A 15,988-nucleotide genomic window follows, 5' to 3' on the forward strand; every position below is an offset into this window, starting at 1 on the left:
TCCTCAGCCCCCATCCCCGTGGCTCCTCATATGGAAGAGAGAGCTTCGTAGGGCACCAGATTGTCCTCCGATGGTCAACCTGCCACCATCTTCGGCATCTTTTCTCCAGGACCTGAGTTTGTTTAAAAAAAAATAAAAAATAAAAAAAGATTTTAAAAGATTTGTTTCCAACCTCTTAGACTGCAAAAACAGCAGAAGACGCTTTGCAGATAGTGGAGCAAGTGAGCAAAGAGAAGGAGACTCTTCATAGAGAGAAGACAGAAATCTCGGCCTCCTTAGAAGAAGCCAAGCAGCTGAACCAAAAGCTGAAAAAAGAGGTAAATAAAAAAATTAAATCTCTGCTAAACCTCCCTTCCTTCCTTCAGTTCCGGGAGCGACATTGTCGTGGTTCCAATAGCAATAGCAGTTAGACTTATATACCGCTTCATAGGGCTTTCAGCCCTCTCTAAGCGGTTTACAGAGTCAGCATATCACCCCCAACAATCCGATAGATAGATAGATGATAGATAGATAGATAGATAGATAGATAGATAGATAGATAGATTGATAGATAGATAGATAGATAGATAGATAGATAGATAGATAGATAGATAGATAGATAGAGATAGATAGATAGATAGATAGATAGATAGATAGATAGATAGAGATAGATAGATAGATTGCAATAGCAATAGCAATAGCAATAGCAGTTAGACTTATATACCGCTTCATAGGGCTTTCAGCCCTCTCTAAGCGGTTTACAAAGTCAGCATATCGCCCCCAATAACAATCTGGGTCCTCATTTCACCCACCTCGGAAGGATGGAAGGCTGAGTCAACCTTGAGCCGGTGAGATTAGAACCGCTGAACTGCAGTTAGCAATCAGCTGAAGTGGCCTGCAGTGCTGCACTCTAACCACTGTGCCACCTCGGCTCCAAATTGAACACCCTCAATGCAGGCAGGAGTCATGCTTTTGAATACAGGGGGTCCCAGGTTCAACCCCCCAGATAATGCTCTGACCTAGAGAAAGCCCAAATCACAATCTTAGTCCCAAACCCCCTCTTTTATTTATACGGCTGTGAATTATGGTCATTCACAGCCTCACAAACAGCCTGTGAAGATCCCGACAGATGTCTGCTCGAGTTGCCAGAGTCCTTCAGGGGAATGTTGATCAACCTTATCTCCCCGGGAATTATGCCAGAGACCTCGTTGCCAAAGGCAGAGAAAGGCCAAACTTAGCAGAGAGTCAAACAGAACTTTCCAAAGCTTGAACTGACTAGATGAACGAATTGCTTCCTGCAAAAGCTGACGTCCCATTCGCTCCTCTTTTACGTCTTATGGGAGGGGCCAAGCATCTCCAAGTCTCACTCCCGAGTCGACCCTGTTTTCTTAATGGTTCTTGCCTTCTGGCAGCCTCGCACACTGGGAACAGGCTCCTGCTGTTCTTCTGCCCAGTGATGTCTGATTCTGAAGGCAGCTGATAACTGTCGGACGTCCCTGGCCCCCTCTCTGCCTCCGATGCAGAGCCCTCCTCCGAGCCTTCCCCAGACTCCAGGACTGGCCCAGGTTCCTCCCCAACCCTCCTACTCCCTGAATCTGCTGCCGCTGGCGGGCCACCCCAGATAACAAATGATGGGGAAGGACTTTTGTCCGATCAGTGAAACGGTCAGTGGGAATGGCCTTGAGATACCAAGGAAGAGCCCCCGCCAAATATAGGGAGTCCTCAGGTTGCAACCACAATCATGTCCAACATTTCTGTTGCTAAGCGGAACATTTCCTAAGTGCGTTTCGCCCATTTTACGACCTTTCTTGCCACGGTTGTTAAGTGAATCTGGCTTTCCCTTGACTTTGCTTGCCAGATGGACACAGAAGGGGAGCGAATGACCCCCTCCCCATATAAATGCACTTATAGCAATAGCAGTTAGACTTATATACCGCTTCATAGAGCTTTCAGCCCTCTCTAAGTGGTTTACAGAGTCAGTATATTGCCCCCAACAACAATCCGGGTCCTCATTTCACCCACCTCGGAAGGATGGAAGGCTGAGTCAACCCTGAGCCGGTGAGATTTGAACCGCCGAGCTGCAGAACTAGCAGTCAGCTGAAGTGGCTGCAGTACTGCACCCTAACCACTGCGCCATCTCGGCTCTATGACACTGCAGTGGTCAGAAGTATGAACCGAGCATCTGAATTTTGATCACGTAACCATGGGGATGCTGCAACGGTTGTTAAGTGTGAAAACTGGTCATAAGTCAAGTCTTTTCAGCGCCGTTTGTTAACTTCGAACGGTCAGTAAATGAAACTGGCTGTCTTTAATCAACTTGAGATCCGGTGAGAAGCTGCTAATCCAAGGCCGAGATTCAACAGGGAGAGATCTAGTGCCCATCCATGATCCCCGCAGATTTCAATCCAGGGAATCTCCTCTCTCTCTCTCCCCGGGTTCCGTGGAGGAATTGAGGGTGAAGGAGGAGTTGGTGTATTGATGAAATCCACTCCGTGGCTTCCAGACAGATGGCTAAATCCACCCACTCCTTCTAATTCCCCCCCAGAGGAGCTGGAGATTATCTGTTATGAAATGAAATACATTCCCCCACAAACACACACACACACATACCCACCCAATGCTTATGGACGGAGGAGGCTTAGAGGCCGATGACAAGGGGAACAAAATGAAAACATGGGAGGTGATTTGAACTGGGCAGAACCAGCAAATTCCACCCCCAACCCCCCCCAAAAAAAAAGATTTTCAAAATTAGCTCCTTCCCCATTAAATAAGCCGCCCTACATCCTCACGCAGTACTGCATAGCTGCTTCAGCAGAGATGGTGGGAAAAGGGGTCAAGGAAAGACTGGGTCACGCTTCTTCTTCACTGCTTGGACCTCTTGAGCTAATTTGTTAATTTTTTATTTCCCCCTCCCTCCCTCCCCGGTCAAGCTGGACGCTCTTAAAGAGAGCCACCGAAAGAACCGAGAGGCGCTCACCAAATCTCAGGAACGCCTGAACAACGAGAGCCAAAACCTGGATGAACTCCGGAAAGAATTGTGAGTCTTTTGTTCTTACTTGGGGGGGGGGGGAGGAAAACTTTCATTTGGGGTGGAGGGGGCAACGTTTATTCATGGAATGGGAAAGAGAGGAAAAAACGCAGAGGGAAAAAAACCAGCATGCCTAAAGCGGTGCGTAGAACAAAAATAGCCAGAATTTGCAGCTGCTCCTGGTGTTGTAAGAACAGAGTCGGAAACGGGGTTGCATTTTTAAAGAGGCGGGGCTGCAACCAAGATTGTTATTTCGGTCCCACTTGGCGGAAAAGGGCACATTTTTCCACAGTGTTCCCTTTGTTTTCCCTTGTGTGTTTTCTCCAGCATTAAACAAAATTTCGAGGAAATGCCAGACATGCTTAAAACTATCATTATTAATGGCAGATTTTGTGCAAGAATATTCCCCCGGAACAGGACTTTCCAAATTGCAGTATAATAAACCGCCTTCATTGTGCATTTTGGTTATTTTACCAATGGAAAAGATTCCTCGCAGTGGGTAGCAGAAATGGGTTGTTGGATCCTTATTCCGAGGTGACTATTATGGGCCTTTCATTCTCTTGATTCGGGGAACTGCAACACCCGTGCTTTTCGGAGAGCGTCGTGCGATTCTATACAGAACTTAAATCTTTTTCAGCACAATAGAAATAATCCTCGAATTACGGCTGCAATGGAAACCAGAACTTCTGTTGTTAAACCGAGACAGTTACGAGAGTCCCACCCAATTTGACAGCTTTCTCTTTTTTTGCCACGGTGGTGGAGTGAATCGCTCCAGCCGTTAAGCGAGTCGCACGGTTGTTAAGTGAACCCTGACTAGGTGACCCAGTGGCTAAGACCCTGAGCTTGTCGATCAGAAAGGCCTGCAGTTTGGCGGTTCGAATCCCTAGTACAGGTCTCCTGTGTGAGCAGGGGGGGGGGGGGATTGGACTAAATGACCTCCAAGGTCCCTTCCAACTCTGCTACTGTTTGCCTTCCTGGGTGGGAGCCAGCTGGGAAGGTCGCAAATGACCCCAGTTGTTCGTTAAATACACACCCGTTGCCAAACGCCAATCATTTTGATTGATTGTTTATTTATTAGATTTATATGCCGCCCTTCTCCCAAAGGACTCAGGCCTGCGAACAACATTAAAAAAACAACAAATCTTAACAAAAGTTAAAAAGAAAATTAGATAAGAGTATCCAAAAACAAACCCAATTAATATTAACAGTAACATTTTTTAAAAAAAATTAGATTAAAATTAACAATTAAATCAATCGTTTATTTTATTTTGTTCAGGCCGGGCCGGCTTTCTGGAAAAGCCAATTTTTTGGCCATGGACCACCGCAGTGTGAGGATTGGTCAGAAGTAACTTTCTCAGTCCTGTTTTCACTTTGAAAGGACATTAAAATGGATGGGCGTAAATCGGGGAGTAGAACGGCAGCCTTTTTCTTCACGGACGGTGATTCCGAGGCTCCCTTTCCGTTATGCACCATAGAAAATACGTTTTTTAGTGTCTAGGAGTGTGTGTGTGTGTGTGTCTGTGTATAAAATCCCCCCCCCCTTTTTTTTCCCCCTACAAACCTAACGCCCGGCTGCTTGCAAATCTCATCAAATCTCTTCTAAAAATAGAGAGCCTGAAGATGTGTGCAGCTCGCGCACAGCAGCCCGGAGAAGGCAAACGCTAACCCCCACTGCCTCCTTCGATTAGGTTTTAGCCCAGGCTTTTTTCAAATCAAACTGTCCCCCGCAACGCTCGCTTCGGCCAATGTAGAGAGCAAGGAATCTAATTTTGCAGCGAGTTCGTTTCCCTTGTGAGGAATGTAGGACGCCGCTCGAGATGCAGCTGGCAGGGAGACGTTGCGCTCTAAAAATATCCAGGCTGGGGAAGATGCTCGGGGGACCCAAAATTCGCACGGTTTTTGGACACATCCTGGGCTTGGCCTCCCACGGGAGTAAATGCTCCCTCCCTCTCCAAAGCGTGAGGGCCCGCCGTTGCGTCCGTCAGCCTGTGTGAACGGGATGTTTTAGTGAATGGAGCTTTTATGAACCAGCCCTGCTCGCTTGGCAGAATTGATGGCTGCCAGCCAAGAGAGAGCGGGCACGGGCCGGCGGTCTTCGAACCCAGCGTGGCAGGGAGCATCCTAGCCCTCCGATAACCGGATGATCTGGCAAGAGCATTTAGGATTTACTCGGATGGCTGTATTGGGGGTCTGTTTCCAAAGCGAGCCCATGTGTGCCCTTATCTTTGGTGAATGATACCTGGGTGGGTGGGCTGCTCCTTTACCTCGGCGGCCTCGTCAAGCCGTGACAAACCGTGACGCGCTTTGCACGCCAGCCTGTCTTCCCTCTCATCTCGCCCCCTCCTCGTTCCTATGGTAACCTCCCTGCCTTCACCATCTCTCCCAGAGAAATCCTCAAACTGGCGGAAGAGGAGAAATCCCAACAGCTCGCCGTATTCCAGGAGGAGAACCTCAAACTTGCGAAAGAGTTGGGGAAAGGGGATCTCGCCAGTCACCAGAAGGTAGGTCGATGTTTCGGCCTCGGATTTGGGTGGGAAAGGGGATGGAAGTGGTGGTGCGGGGGAGAGTTTAGAAGGGTCCCGGAGATGCTGGAACAGGTGGGTGTGGGAGAGAGGAGGAGGAGGAGGAGGAGGAGGAGGGCAAGGCACCTCCTGTGGTGCCAAGGTCAGGGGGCACGGTGTTAGGAGTTAAGGCAACACAGAATCTCGCACTCGTCCTTGGGTGAAGTTTTCAGGGAGGCAACTGTGTTCCCCAGCGAGGGGGAATTAAAGCAAGCCCTTTGTTTTAAGAGAGTCGGATGCCACCTCAACCCAAAACTGGGGTGGGTGGGGGGCCCTGCCTGCATCTCCTAAATATACCTTACGACGTTGGCATCCAGAACTCCCAGGTGGGATGGTTTTTCCTGGAGCAGGTTTGGAAACCAGGCAGGTGTTCAAGGATGCACACAGAGCCACTCTGAAGTTGCACCCGAAGGAAATGGCTTTTTAGGAGAAGATTATGTGGAAGAAGTGTTGGTGTGTGTGTGTCTATGTGTAAATCCCTACACCTGTGCTGTGAGTCTCGCTTTAAGGGCAATGAATGAGTGTTTATTAACCTCGACCCCTTGAAAGGTGTGTGGACTTCAACTCCCAGAATCCCCCAGCCAGCAGTTTAACTGGAACTTAAATGTTTGTTCCTGATTCTTCGGGCTTTTGACAAGAGGGTTATTTTAGATTCTGGCATATTCTTGGCCTAATAGGATAGAGGTTTTGGATCTTTAAATGATTCACAATCTTTTATTTTGCTCTCTTTTTACATGAGCAGTAGAATGTCTTATGGGGCTTAAGGTTGGAAGATGCTCCCTTGCCAAGAAGAAGGTGGGAGAGATATGATTTAAAAGGGGGGTCTTTCTAAAGCTTAAATTTGTAATCATAAATAAGTCTATGAGAAGGAAGGCGGTGTTCTATTCCCTTGTGTGTTTGTGTGTTGTGTTGTGGTTGCTGTGGTTGATTTTATTAATGAGGGCTGCCATGTTTTGCTTCATGTTTTTAATTCTATTTTTGGATCCGTTAACCTGCTGGAGTCTTCAGAAGTGGGTGGCGTTGTAAATACGAAATTAATAATGAATGAAATTATAAGAAGGGAGGGCTGGTTGCATAACTAGGTTCCAAAAAGCCTAGCTAAATAAAATCTTTTCTTTTTAATTCCAAAGATGTGGAATAGATTCAAAGACTCCCAAGAATTTTTTTTTAAAGGTACATGGTTTGAAAGTGAGTCCTTAATGGACAAGTAAAATCCCTGTACATGGTTTGAAAGTGAGTCCTAAATAAAAATAAAATCCTTATTTCCCCCCCCCCCCCTTCCTTTCTCTTCTGGTTTTCCAGCTGGAAGAAGAGAGATCTGTCCTCAATAACCAGCTGCTGGAGATGAAAAAGAGGTGAGTTGATTTGCACACAAGCTCTGGGGCACTTAGAAAGGGGAAAAAAATAAATAAGATTGACATAAATCTCAACTAGAATTCTTTGATCCCGGCTTCTGCGCTTAAAATAATCTTAGCCTTCCACCTGGACTGTTCAAAACGTCTTCGGCAGGTGGAACATTTACGTTCAAAATACATCAAAGGCATTATGGTCTCCTTCCCCTCCCTAAAATGTGGGAGTGGAAGCCTTGATTTCTGGAAACTTTTATACAATCCTCAGAACTTGGTTGATCTCTTATATTTCTCTGCCTTTCGATCCCAGCTTAATTCAGAGCGATTTTTAGGATCCCTGGGAGGATTTCCACAGGGGCATCTCAAAATCCCCTAAATCCAGCTTCTAAATTATTCACGGAGAGTTCCCCCCCACACCCCCGTGAAAAAAAAAATCATTGCCAAACTTAGGAACCCGAAACCTCCCTTTTGACTACTCCTAAGGATATTTTATATAGGGCTCTCAGGGGCTCGAGCTCGTCGATTCAGAAAGGTCGGCATTTCGGCGGTTCGAATCCCCAGCGCCGCGTAACGGAGCGAGCTCCCGTGACTCGTCCCAGCTTCTTTACCTTTACCAAGGAAGGCCATTAAACGAGGCAGAACTTAGCCACTGTTCCTCTTAGCGGCAGAAATGTCGTGCTCCCTTTTTGATTGTGAATCGAGGTCCCCTCTGTATCGTATCGGTTAAAACGTCCCTTCTTCGGCCCCGGTTTTATCCGGGAGGGATGAATTATTGATTGACGTTGTTGCACCTCAAATGTCGTCCCCGTCTCCCGTCCCCCTCGAGGTTCTGGTCCTGTAGCGTGTCCTGCTCCTGCGGGGGGTTGGACTAGATGACCTCCAAGGTCCCTTTGTCATTCTAGGATTCTAAGCACTTGGCCTGGCCTTGGCAGGCAACAGGCAGCCTTGGCAAGCGAGAAAGAGGGGTGTCACGCTTCACCCATCTTCCTCATCTCCTTCCCTTCCATAAGGACCCTCTTTCCCCCGTCCCCCTTTCTCTATCCGGCCCTGGGTTGATCCTTTGCAAGGTGGAGGTAAGATGATGTCGGGGGGATTCGGTGTAATTTCAGCTCCTTGTTGTGTTTGCTATGTGATTTGGCTCTCTGCGCTGTTTTCTGAATCTCTTCTTCCCTTCCTACCTTCCTGCTTCCTTGCTTATATCTGTGTCTTTAATGGTAAGACTAAAGAAAGTCTATCCGCGTTACAATAAATAAAACGTTTTGTTTTTATTTTATTTATTTATTTTTTTGCCCTCCAATGAAATCGATGTACATATATATTTTATTTTTGGGCTGCCTTTTGTCTTGCTTTTTTTATTTTTTAATTTCTCGGTTTGTTTCTGGTTTTGAATTTATTTATTCTTTGGAGTTTTGGTTTTGTAAAATACTCGGCAGTGTTAAATCTTTATCTATCTATCTATATCTATATTTTAATAACAACAAACAGAACCGAACTTGGGTGCAAATTTAGTTCTTCCTTTACTGTTATCTCGCATTTCTCTGCCATGTTTCTAACATGTGATTCTTGTTATCTTGCATTTTTAAAGCTTGCCCAGTATTACTTTAAGGTACTTGCTCCGTTATTGCAATTTCTTTTTAATTTTCTTTTTTTTCGTGGCAAGGGGAAGAAATCTGGGTGGGGTTTCTAGCAGGAGATGCTTGGAATTAACGCTTTTGCGATCGTGCCGAAACGAATCATCTTCAAAAATGAAGCAGGCTCCAAGTCTATTATATCTTCAGGAATGAGACAACAAAGTCCTTTTTGGTGAAGGTGAAATTTACTCCTACTCGAGAGATGCTCCTGGTGGGATGAGCTTTGAGTAGCCTTCAGTTCATACAAAGCTTGACATAAAACTCTCTAAAACGAATAAGCTTTGAATCAGTTCAATGCTGTTTGTAAGTGGCTCTTCTCATCCATGAAGTTAGGCTTCTTGAGTGGTCCTCGACTTAACGACGGTTCTTTTAATGAGCCGGCACTGGGGAAAAAAATGACTTACAACCAGTTCTTGCAGATACAACAATGGGGGCCCTCGTTGGTCTCTGAGCTGGGCGGCTTCCTTGCAGACGTTTCGTGAGCCATCCTAGGTAACCTCAGCAGTGCGACGAAAATGATTGTAAAATAGGGGCGGTGGCTTCCTTAATAGCCTCATCGCTTAGTGACAGAGCTTCCAGTCCCAACAGCAGTCATAAGTTGAGGACTGGCTGTAACTGCAATTTTCAATAAGAAAATTGTTGGGGCTTCGTTGCATGAATAAGTTTGCAAACAGCTGGGATCTGCATTTGGGTAGGACTGTAAGCAGAGAGAGATAAATCAGGAAACGTCTTCCAATTTTACAGAAAGCCAGAGAGAGAGAGAGAGAGAGAGAGAGAGAGAAAGAGAGAGAGCAGGAAAGAAGGAAGGAAGGAAGGAAGGAAGGAAGAAGAAAGGAAGGAAAGGGAGGGCAGGAAGGGGAGAAAGAGAAAGAAAGAAAGGGAGAGAGAAGAAAGGAAGAAAGAGAGAAGGAAGGAAGGAAAGGGAGGGCAGGAAGGAAAGAAAGAGCGAGGAAAGGAAGGAAGAAGGAAAGAAAGGGAGGGAGGGCAGGAAGGAAAGAAAGAGAAAAAGAAAAAAGAGGTAAGGAAGAAAAAAAGAGAAGGAAGAAAAGGGAGGGAGGGAAAGAACAAAAATGAAAAGAAAGAAAGGAAGAGGGAAGGAAGAGAGAAGAAAGGAAGAAAGAAGGGAGGAAGGAAAGGGAGAGCAGGAAGGAAAGAAAGAGAAAGAAAGGGAGAGAGAAGAAGGGAAGAAAGAGAGAAGGAAGGAAGGAAAGGGAGGGCAGGAAGGAAAGAGCAAGGAAAAGAAGGAAGGAAGAAGGAAAGAAAGGGAGGGAGGGCAGGAAGGAAAGAGAGAAAAAGAAAAAGAGGTAAGGAAGAAAGAAAGAGAAGGAAGGAAAGAGGGAGAGAGGGAAGGAAAGAATAAAAATGAGAAAGAAAGAAAGAAAGAAAGAAAGAAAGAGGGAAGGAAGGAAGAGAAGAAAAGAAAGAGAAGGGAGGAAGGAAAGAAAGAGAAAGAAAGAAAGAAAGAAAGAAAGGGAGAGAAGAAGGGAAGAAAGCGAGAAGGAAGGAAAGGGAGGGCAGGAAGGAAAGAAAGAGCGAGGAAAGGAAGGAAGAAGGAAAGAAAGGGAGGGAGGGCAGGAAGGAAAGAAAGAGAAAAAGAAAGAAAAAGAGGTAAGGAAGAAAGAAAGAGAAGGAAGGAAAGCGGGAGGGAAGGAAGGAAAGAAAGAAAATGAGAAGAAAGAAAGAAAGAAAGAAAGAAAGAAAGAAAGAAAGAAAGAAAAGACTGTACTGGCCACACATCTCTAAACCTGGGATAAATGCTGATGGAGGTTTGTCTGAAGCCATTCGATGCCCTGACTTATCAACCAGCAAGTCTCCTGGTTGGGATCATTTGCTGGATTGGGGAGCCGGTTGGGATCCCCCCCCCGCCAGGGATCCGGTCGGGGTTTGGGGTTGCCCGTTTCATTTTGAGATGAGCTTGGTTTTGAGGAGTGAACGACGTTGCCCCCAGAAGAACAACTGTGTCCCACCAGATTCTCCTGTGATTCGTTCCTTCCTTCTCGTTCTCAATCCGATTCCTAGTCCTGAAGATTGACAGGACACTTACGGGGTCTTCTGACCTTCCCCAACAAGCTGACCCCCCCCCACACACACACACAACGGAGGCCAGAGTTACCCCATGATGTCCTCCTCATAAGAACCTTCTCGTCTCTCCGTCAAGGAGTTGACCTGCATGCAGACAAACCAACTCTCCCAACTCTTCAATTCTAGTTTGCAACTTGGCCGATGAGACCCACCCTCACACCGAACTCCTCCCACAAGTAGACCCCGCCAGGTGGCCGAGCTTCCTTCAGCCGCCCAGTCGGTCCTTCCTTGACCGCCCCCCCCCCCCAAATCCCCCTTTTGCAGCCAAGCTGACTCCTTCACCGCTTATTATTTTCGTCCCCCGGGAGAAAAACCACAGGGTTCCCGATCCGTAGGAGTCCCGCTCTTTGGTTAACAGTAGCCTTCTATCTCGGCATGACAAAGACCCCGTCCGTCTGTGACGCGGTGCGCCTCGGTGTCATCCACCCCAGATTTTTCCCTTGTTGCTTCTGCCACCGAGGACGAACATCTGCATCGCTTCTGAAAGGCCTTCTGTGATGCGCCTGTCCTCACTGCTTCTTTGCTAGCTGTCCTGGAGGTGGGGGGGGGAGGGGTTTGGGGGGGGACAGCAACCATCCCACCCAGTGGTGAAATTCAATTTTTTTTTACGACCAGTTCTGTGGGCGTGGCTTGCCGGGCGTGGCAGGGGAAGGATACTGCAAAATCCTCATTCCCTCCCCACTCTGGGGCCAGCCAGAGGTGGCATTTGCCGGTTCTCCAAACTATTCAAAATTCCCACTAATGGTTCTCTGAACTATTCACAATTCCCGCTACCAGTTCTCCAAACTACTCAAAATTTTCATTACCGGTTCTCTGAACTATTCAAAATTCCCACTAATTGTTCTCTGAACTATTCAAAATTCCCGCTACCAGTTCTCCAAACTACTCAAAAATTTCACTAATGGTTCTCCAAACTACTCAAAATTTCCACTACCAGTTCTCTGGACTATTCAAAATTCCCGCTAATTGTTTTCTGAACTATTCAAAATTCCCGCTAATTGTTCTCTGAACTATTCAAAATTCTCGCTACCAGTTCTCCAAACTACTCAAAATTTTCACTAATGGTTCTCCAAACTACTCAAAATTCCCACTACCAGTTCTCTGAATTATTCAAAATTCCCGCTACCAGTTCTCCAAACTACTCAAAATTTTCACTACCGGTTCTCTGAACTATTCAAAATTCCCGCTAATGGTTCTCCCAACTACTCAAAAATCCCGCTACCAGTTCTCCAAACTACTCAAAATTTTCACTAAAGGTTCTCCAAACTACTCAAAATTCCCACTACCGGTTCTCTGAACTATTCAAAATCTGATCCCTTTAAGCTTGGTGGGGTTTTTTTTTTTGCAGATGTTTCATGACCCAACAAGGTAACTTCATCAGGAACATCGAGGTAACTTAAGTGGCAAAAATTGTGGAAATCTTTTTGGGACAAGTGTACAGTATTTTTGAGGTTTGATGTCTAATAACACCACTTTTTTTTTGAATAGTGCCATAAAATTATATATCAATGGAAAGATAATTTAGTCAAGGATGTGATGCAATACCTTTTATGAAGGATTTGCTATCAGAATAGCAGTTATAAAGAAGAAAAGGGAAACAGGCAGAAAAAAAACGAGATATTCAAAAATGATCACCATAAAGAAAAACCAGATTATACAAAAATGTTCACCACGTCAGTTAAATACTTAGTTGGGTAACCTTTAGCGTGAATTATGGCCTTACGACGTCTTCCCACAGAGGGAAACAAGCCTTTGAATTCTGCAGCTGTTAAAATGCGAAGGAAATGAAGGAAAGCTATTTGAGATCAACATAAGCACGTTGCATTTCCTTTTTCTGGTTATTTGGCTATAACATTTCGCAGAATACAGATAATTGAACAAACTTTGCTGCATTACGTTCTTGATTAAATTATCTTTCCATTGATATATAATGTCCTGGTGCTACTCCAAAGGAAAGTGGTATTATTAGCCATCAAACCTCAAATTCCCAAAAGGTTTCCACAATTTTGGCCACCACTGTAGATAGACACTGACAGATAGCACTGATGATGTTACCTAGGTGGGTTGTGAAATGTCTGCAAGAAAACCACCAAGCTCCGAGAGCACCAAGGACCCCCGTCGTCCTCTTTCCCCTCCTCTTCCTCCCCCTCCAGTCCGCAAACCCTTCTCCCTTTATACTACTCCAAAAGAAAGTGGTGTTATTAGCCATCAAACCTCAAAAGATACGCTTTTCCCAAAAGGTTTCCACAATTTTGGCCACTACTGCAGATAGACATGATCGGTAACATCAGCAGCACTGATGATACTACCCAGCTGGGTCATGAGATGTCTGCAAGAAAACAGCCACAGTTGCATCCTGCACCCCACTTCTATCCTTTTTCTATTGGAGTGACGTCTTTTTTTAAAAAAAAAAAATTATAATTTTAAACGTCCAGAATGGCCCTCCAAAAAAAAAAAACGGAAGCAGGTTTAAATTAACAGGATTTTGGGGAGGACCAGCCGATAATTCCAGCACAATCTCTGCTTTGCATGACAACTGTGTATGTTGTGTGTGTGTGTGTGCGTGCGTGTTGTGTGTTTGAGCTTTGCATGCCTCTCTGTTGTCTGTTCAATACTGTTCTGAGGAATAAGCCATCTACGACCCTCTTTTCCTCCCCTTTCGATTCTCTGATCCCTCAATCCTATTAACATCTTTCTTTAAAAAATAAAAAATTTAAACCCCCCCCCCACTGAAATGGATACGGTGATATGCAGATTCTGGCATGAATCTCCCTAGGTAAAAAGCCTTTTCACTTTGTCTCCCTGGGGTTAAAGTTTCCCCCCCCCACCCCCAACATCCTTAAGGCCAGCTGTGAAACTTCCTTCGGTTAAATCAAAGGACCATTCAAGTCCCAGAAAGCCCCTTTGCTGATCATCCTCCCCTGCCCCCCCCCCCGACGTGGTTCTTGAACCAGTTTAATGCCACAACGCTTCTGACTGTTGCCTGACCCTCTCTTGTAGGGAAGCCACGTTAATCAAAGAGAACGATGAAGAGAGAGCTTCCCTACAGAAATCCATCAGTGTTACGAGTGCCTTGATTACGGAGAGAGACGAAGAGCTGGAAAAACTCCGGAATGAGGTAGAAACAGAGAAGGGGGTGAACCCCCCCACCCCCAGCATCTCCTCCTGTACGGGTGGCCCCCCCAAAACAAGACTCCTTCCTTCCTTCCTCCCTCCCTACTACCCTTCTTTCCTCCCTCCCTCCTTCCATCCCTTTCCTTCCTCTTTCCCTCCCTCCCTTCTCCCTCCTTCCCTTCCTTCTCCTTCCTCCCTCTTTCCCTCCCTCTCTCCCTCCTTCCATCCCTCCTTCCTCACTCCCTCCTTCCTTCCTATCCCTCCTTCTCCTTCCATCCTTCCTTTCCCTTTCTTTCCCTCCTTCCTCTCCCTCCTCCCTCCCTTCTCTCCTTCCATCCTTCCTTTTTCTTTCCCTCCCTCCCTCCTTCCTCCCTCCTTCCTCTCCCTCCTTCCCTTCTGTCCTTCCTTCCTTCTCCTTCCATTCTTCCTTCCCCTTTCCTTCTCTCCCTCCCTCCCTTCTCTCCTTCCATCCTTGCTTTCTCTTTCCGTTTCTCCCTCCTTCCTCTCCCTCCCTCCTCCCTCCCTTCTCTCCTTCCATCCTTCCTTTTTCTTTCCCTCCCTCCCTCCTTCCTCCCTCTCTCCTTCCTTCCTCTCCCTCCTTCCCTTCCGTCCTTCCTTCTTTCTCCTTCCATTCCTCCTTCCCCTTTCGTTCTCTCCCTCCTTCCTCTCTCCCTTCTCTCCTTCCATCCTTGCTTTCTCTTTCTGTCTCTCCCTCCTTCCTCTCCCTCCCTCCTCCCTCCCTTCTCTCCTTCCATCCTTCCTTTTTCTTTCCCTCCCTCCCTCCTTCCTCCCTTTCATTCCTTTCCCTCCCTCCCTTCTCCTTCCTCCTTCTTTCCCTCCCTCTCTCCCTCCTTCATCACTTTCTCCTTCATCTCCCTCCTTCCTCCCTTTCCTTCTTCCTTCCCTCCCTTCTCCCTCCTTCCCTTCTCCCTCCTTCCCTTCTCCTTCCTCCCTCTTTCCCTCCCTCTCCCTCCTTCCATCCCTCCTTCCTCACTCCCTCCTTCCTTCCTATCCCTCCTTCCTTCTCCTTCCATCCTTCTCTCCCTCCCTTCTCTCCTTCCATCCTTCCTTTTTCTTTCCCTCCCTCCCTCCTTCCTCCCTCCTTCCGTCCTTCCTTTCTCTTTCCTTCTCTCCCTCCTTCCTCCCTTCTCCCTCCTTCCATTCTTCCTCCCTCCCTCCCTCCCTCCCTTGGGGGTTCACTTAGCAATAGAAACGTAAGGGCTCAATTGGGGTTAGACCATCTTCACGCCCTTCATTTCTTCCCTTCCGTGGCCTTATTAAATTCACAATTTGTTACCTCTTTCCTTTTGGGACTTCTGCAGGTCTCGGTGCTCCGTGGAGAAAACGCCACAGCCAGGAATTTGCACTCGGTCGTTCAGTCCCTGGAGTCCGATAAGGTGAAACTGGAGATCAAAGTAAAGAATCTGGAGCAGAAGCTCAAAGAGAGCCAAAAAAGCTCTTCAGGTAACGCCAACCCTGCAGTGTAGGTCTCCTCGGGTAGCCCAGGTTCATTGGGGAGGGGGGGGGTTTCCCAGGTGGGGAGAGCCGACGTCGCCAGGTGTGGACTTCCAGTCCCCAAAATCCCAGCATTTTGGAAAAGTGTCTCTCAACCTTGACTACTTGAAGAAGGGTGGACTTCAACTCCCAGAATTCCCCCAGCCACCTGTGCCAGGGACAAAATGTTAACGCTTGAGGCTGGTTTGGCCAAACTGGTGGTAAAAACTACTAAAAGAAGAGCCGAGGTGGCGCAGTGGTTAGGGTGCAGTACTGCAGGCCACTTCAGCTGACTGCTATCTGCAGTTCGGCGGTTCAAATCTCCCCGGCTCAGGGTTGACTCAGCCTTCCATCCTTCCGAGGTGGGTGAAATGAGGACCCGGATTGTTGTTGGGGGCGATATGCTGACTCTGTAAACCGCTTAGAGAGGGCTGAAAGCCCTATGAAGCGCTATATAAGTCTAATAAATAAATAAATAAAATATATATATATTTTTTAAAAAAGTTCCGATGCAGCTGATCTTTGGAACATTTTTTAAAAAAATATATTTTTATTCTTTTTTAAACAAAACAACACATACAAAACAAAGCAAGAGAAGAAAAAATGAACAACTTTCCTCCATTTCATCGAGCATGTCGTTTGGTTACAAGTTTTTGTGCATCAATTCTTAAATTTAGGATTAACATCACTGGTTTACGTCAAACATAACTGGATGTTTCACTGTCATTGAGCATTATACGTTCAGATTAC

The 15,988-nt window shown here is 46.5% G+C and overlaps 1 protein-coding gene across 12 annotated transcripts in view; it reads left to right on the forward strand.

Annotated features, from left to right (window-relative positions):
- CLIP1 (CAP-Gly domain containing linker protein 1) overlaps positions 1 to 15,988 on the forward strand; it is a 73,313-nt gene that overhangs the window by 50,966 nt on the left and 6,359 nt on the right. For all 12 annotated transcript variants that reach the window (XM_032230036.1, XM_032230038.1, XM_032230044.1 and 9 more), the window contains 6 exons: positions 180 to 317; positions 2,910 to 3,016; positions 5,394 to 5,508; positions 6,871 to 6,923; positions 13,631 to 13,748; positions 15,067 to 15,208. In XM_032230036.1, coding sequence (XP_032085927.1) covers positions 180 to 317; positions 2,910 to 3,016; positions 5,394 to 5,508; positions 6,871 to 6,923; positions 13,631 to 13,748; positions 15,067 to 15,208 — 673 coding nt within the window. The remainder of the gene's footprint in view (positions 1 to 179; positions 318 to 2,909; positions 3,017 to 5,393; positions 5,509 to 6,870; positions 6,924 to 13,630; positions 13,749 to 15,066; positions 15,209 to 15,988) is intronic.

The sequence above is a fragment of the Thamnophis elegans genome, chromosome 13 (genome assembly GCF_009769535.1).
Source record: "Thamnophis elegans isolate rThaEle1 chromosome 13, rThaEle1.pri, whole genome shotgun sequence".
Classification (NCBI taxonomy): Eukaryota; Metazoa; Chordata; class Lepidosauria; order Squamata; family Colubridae; genus Thamnophis; species Thamnophis elegans.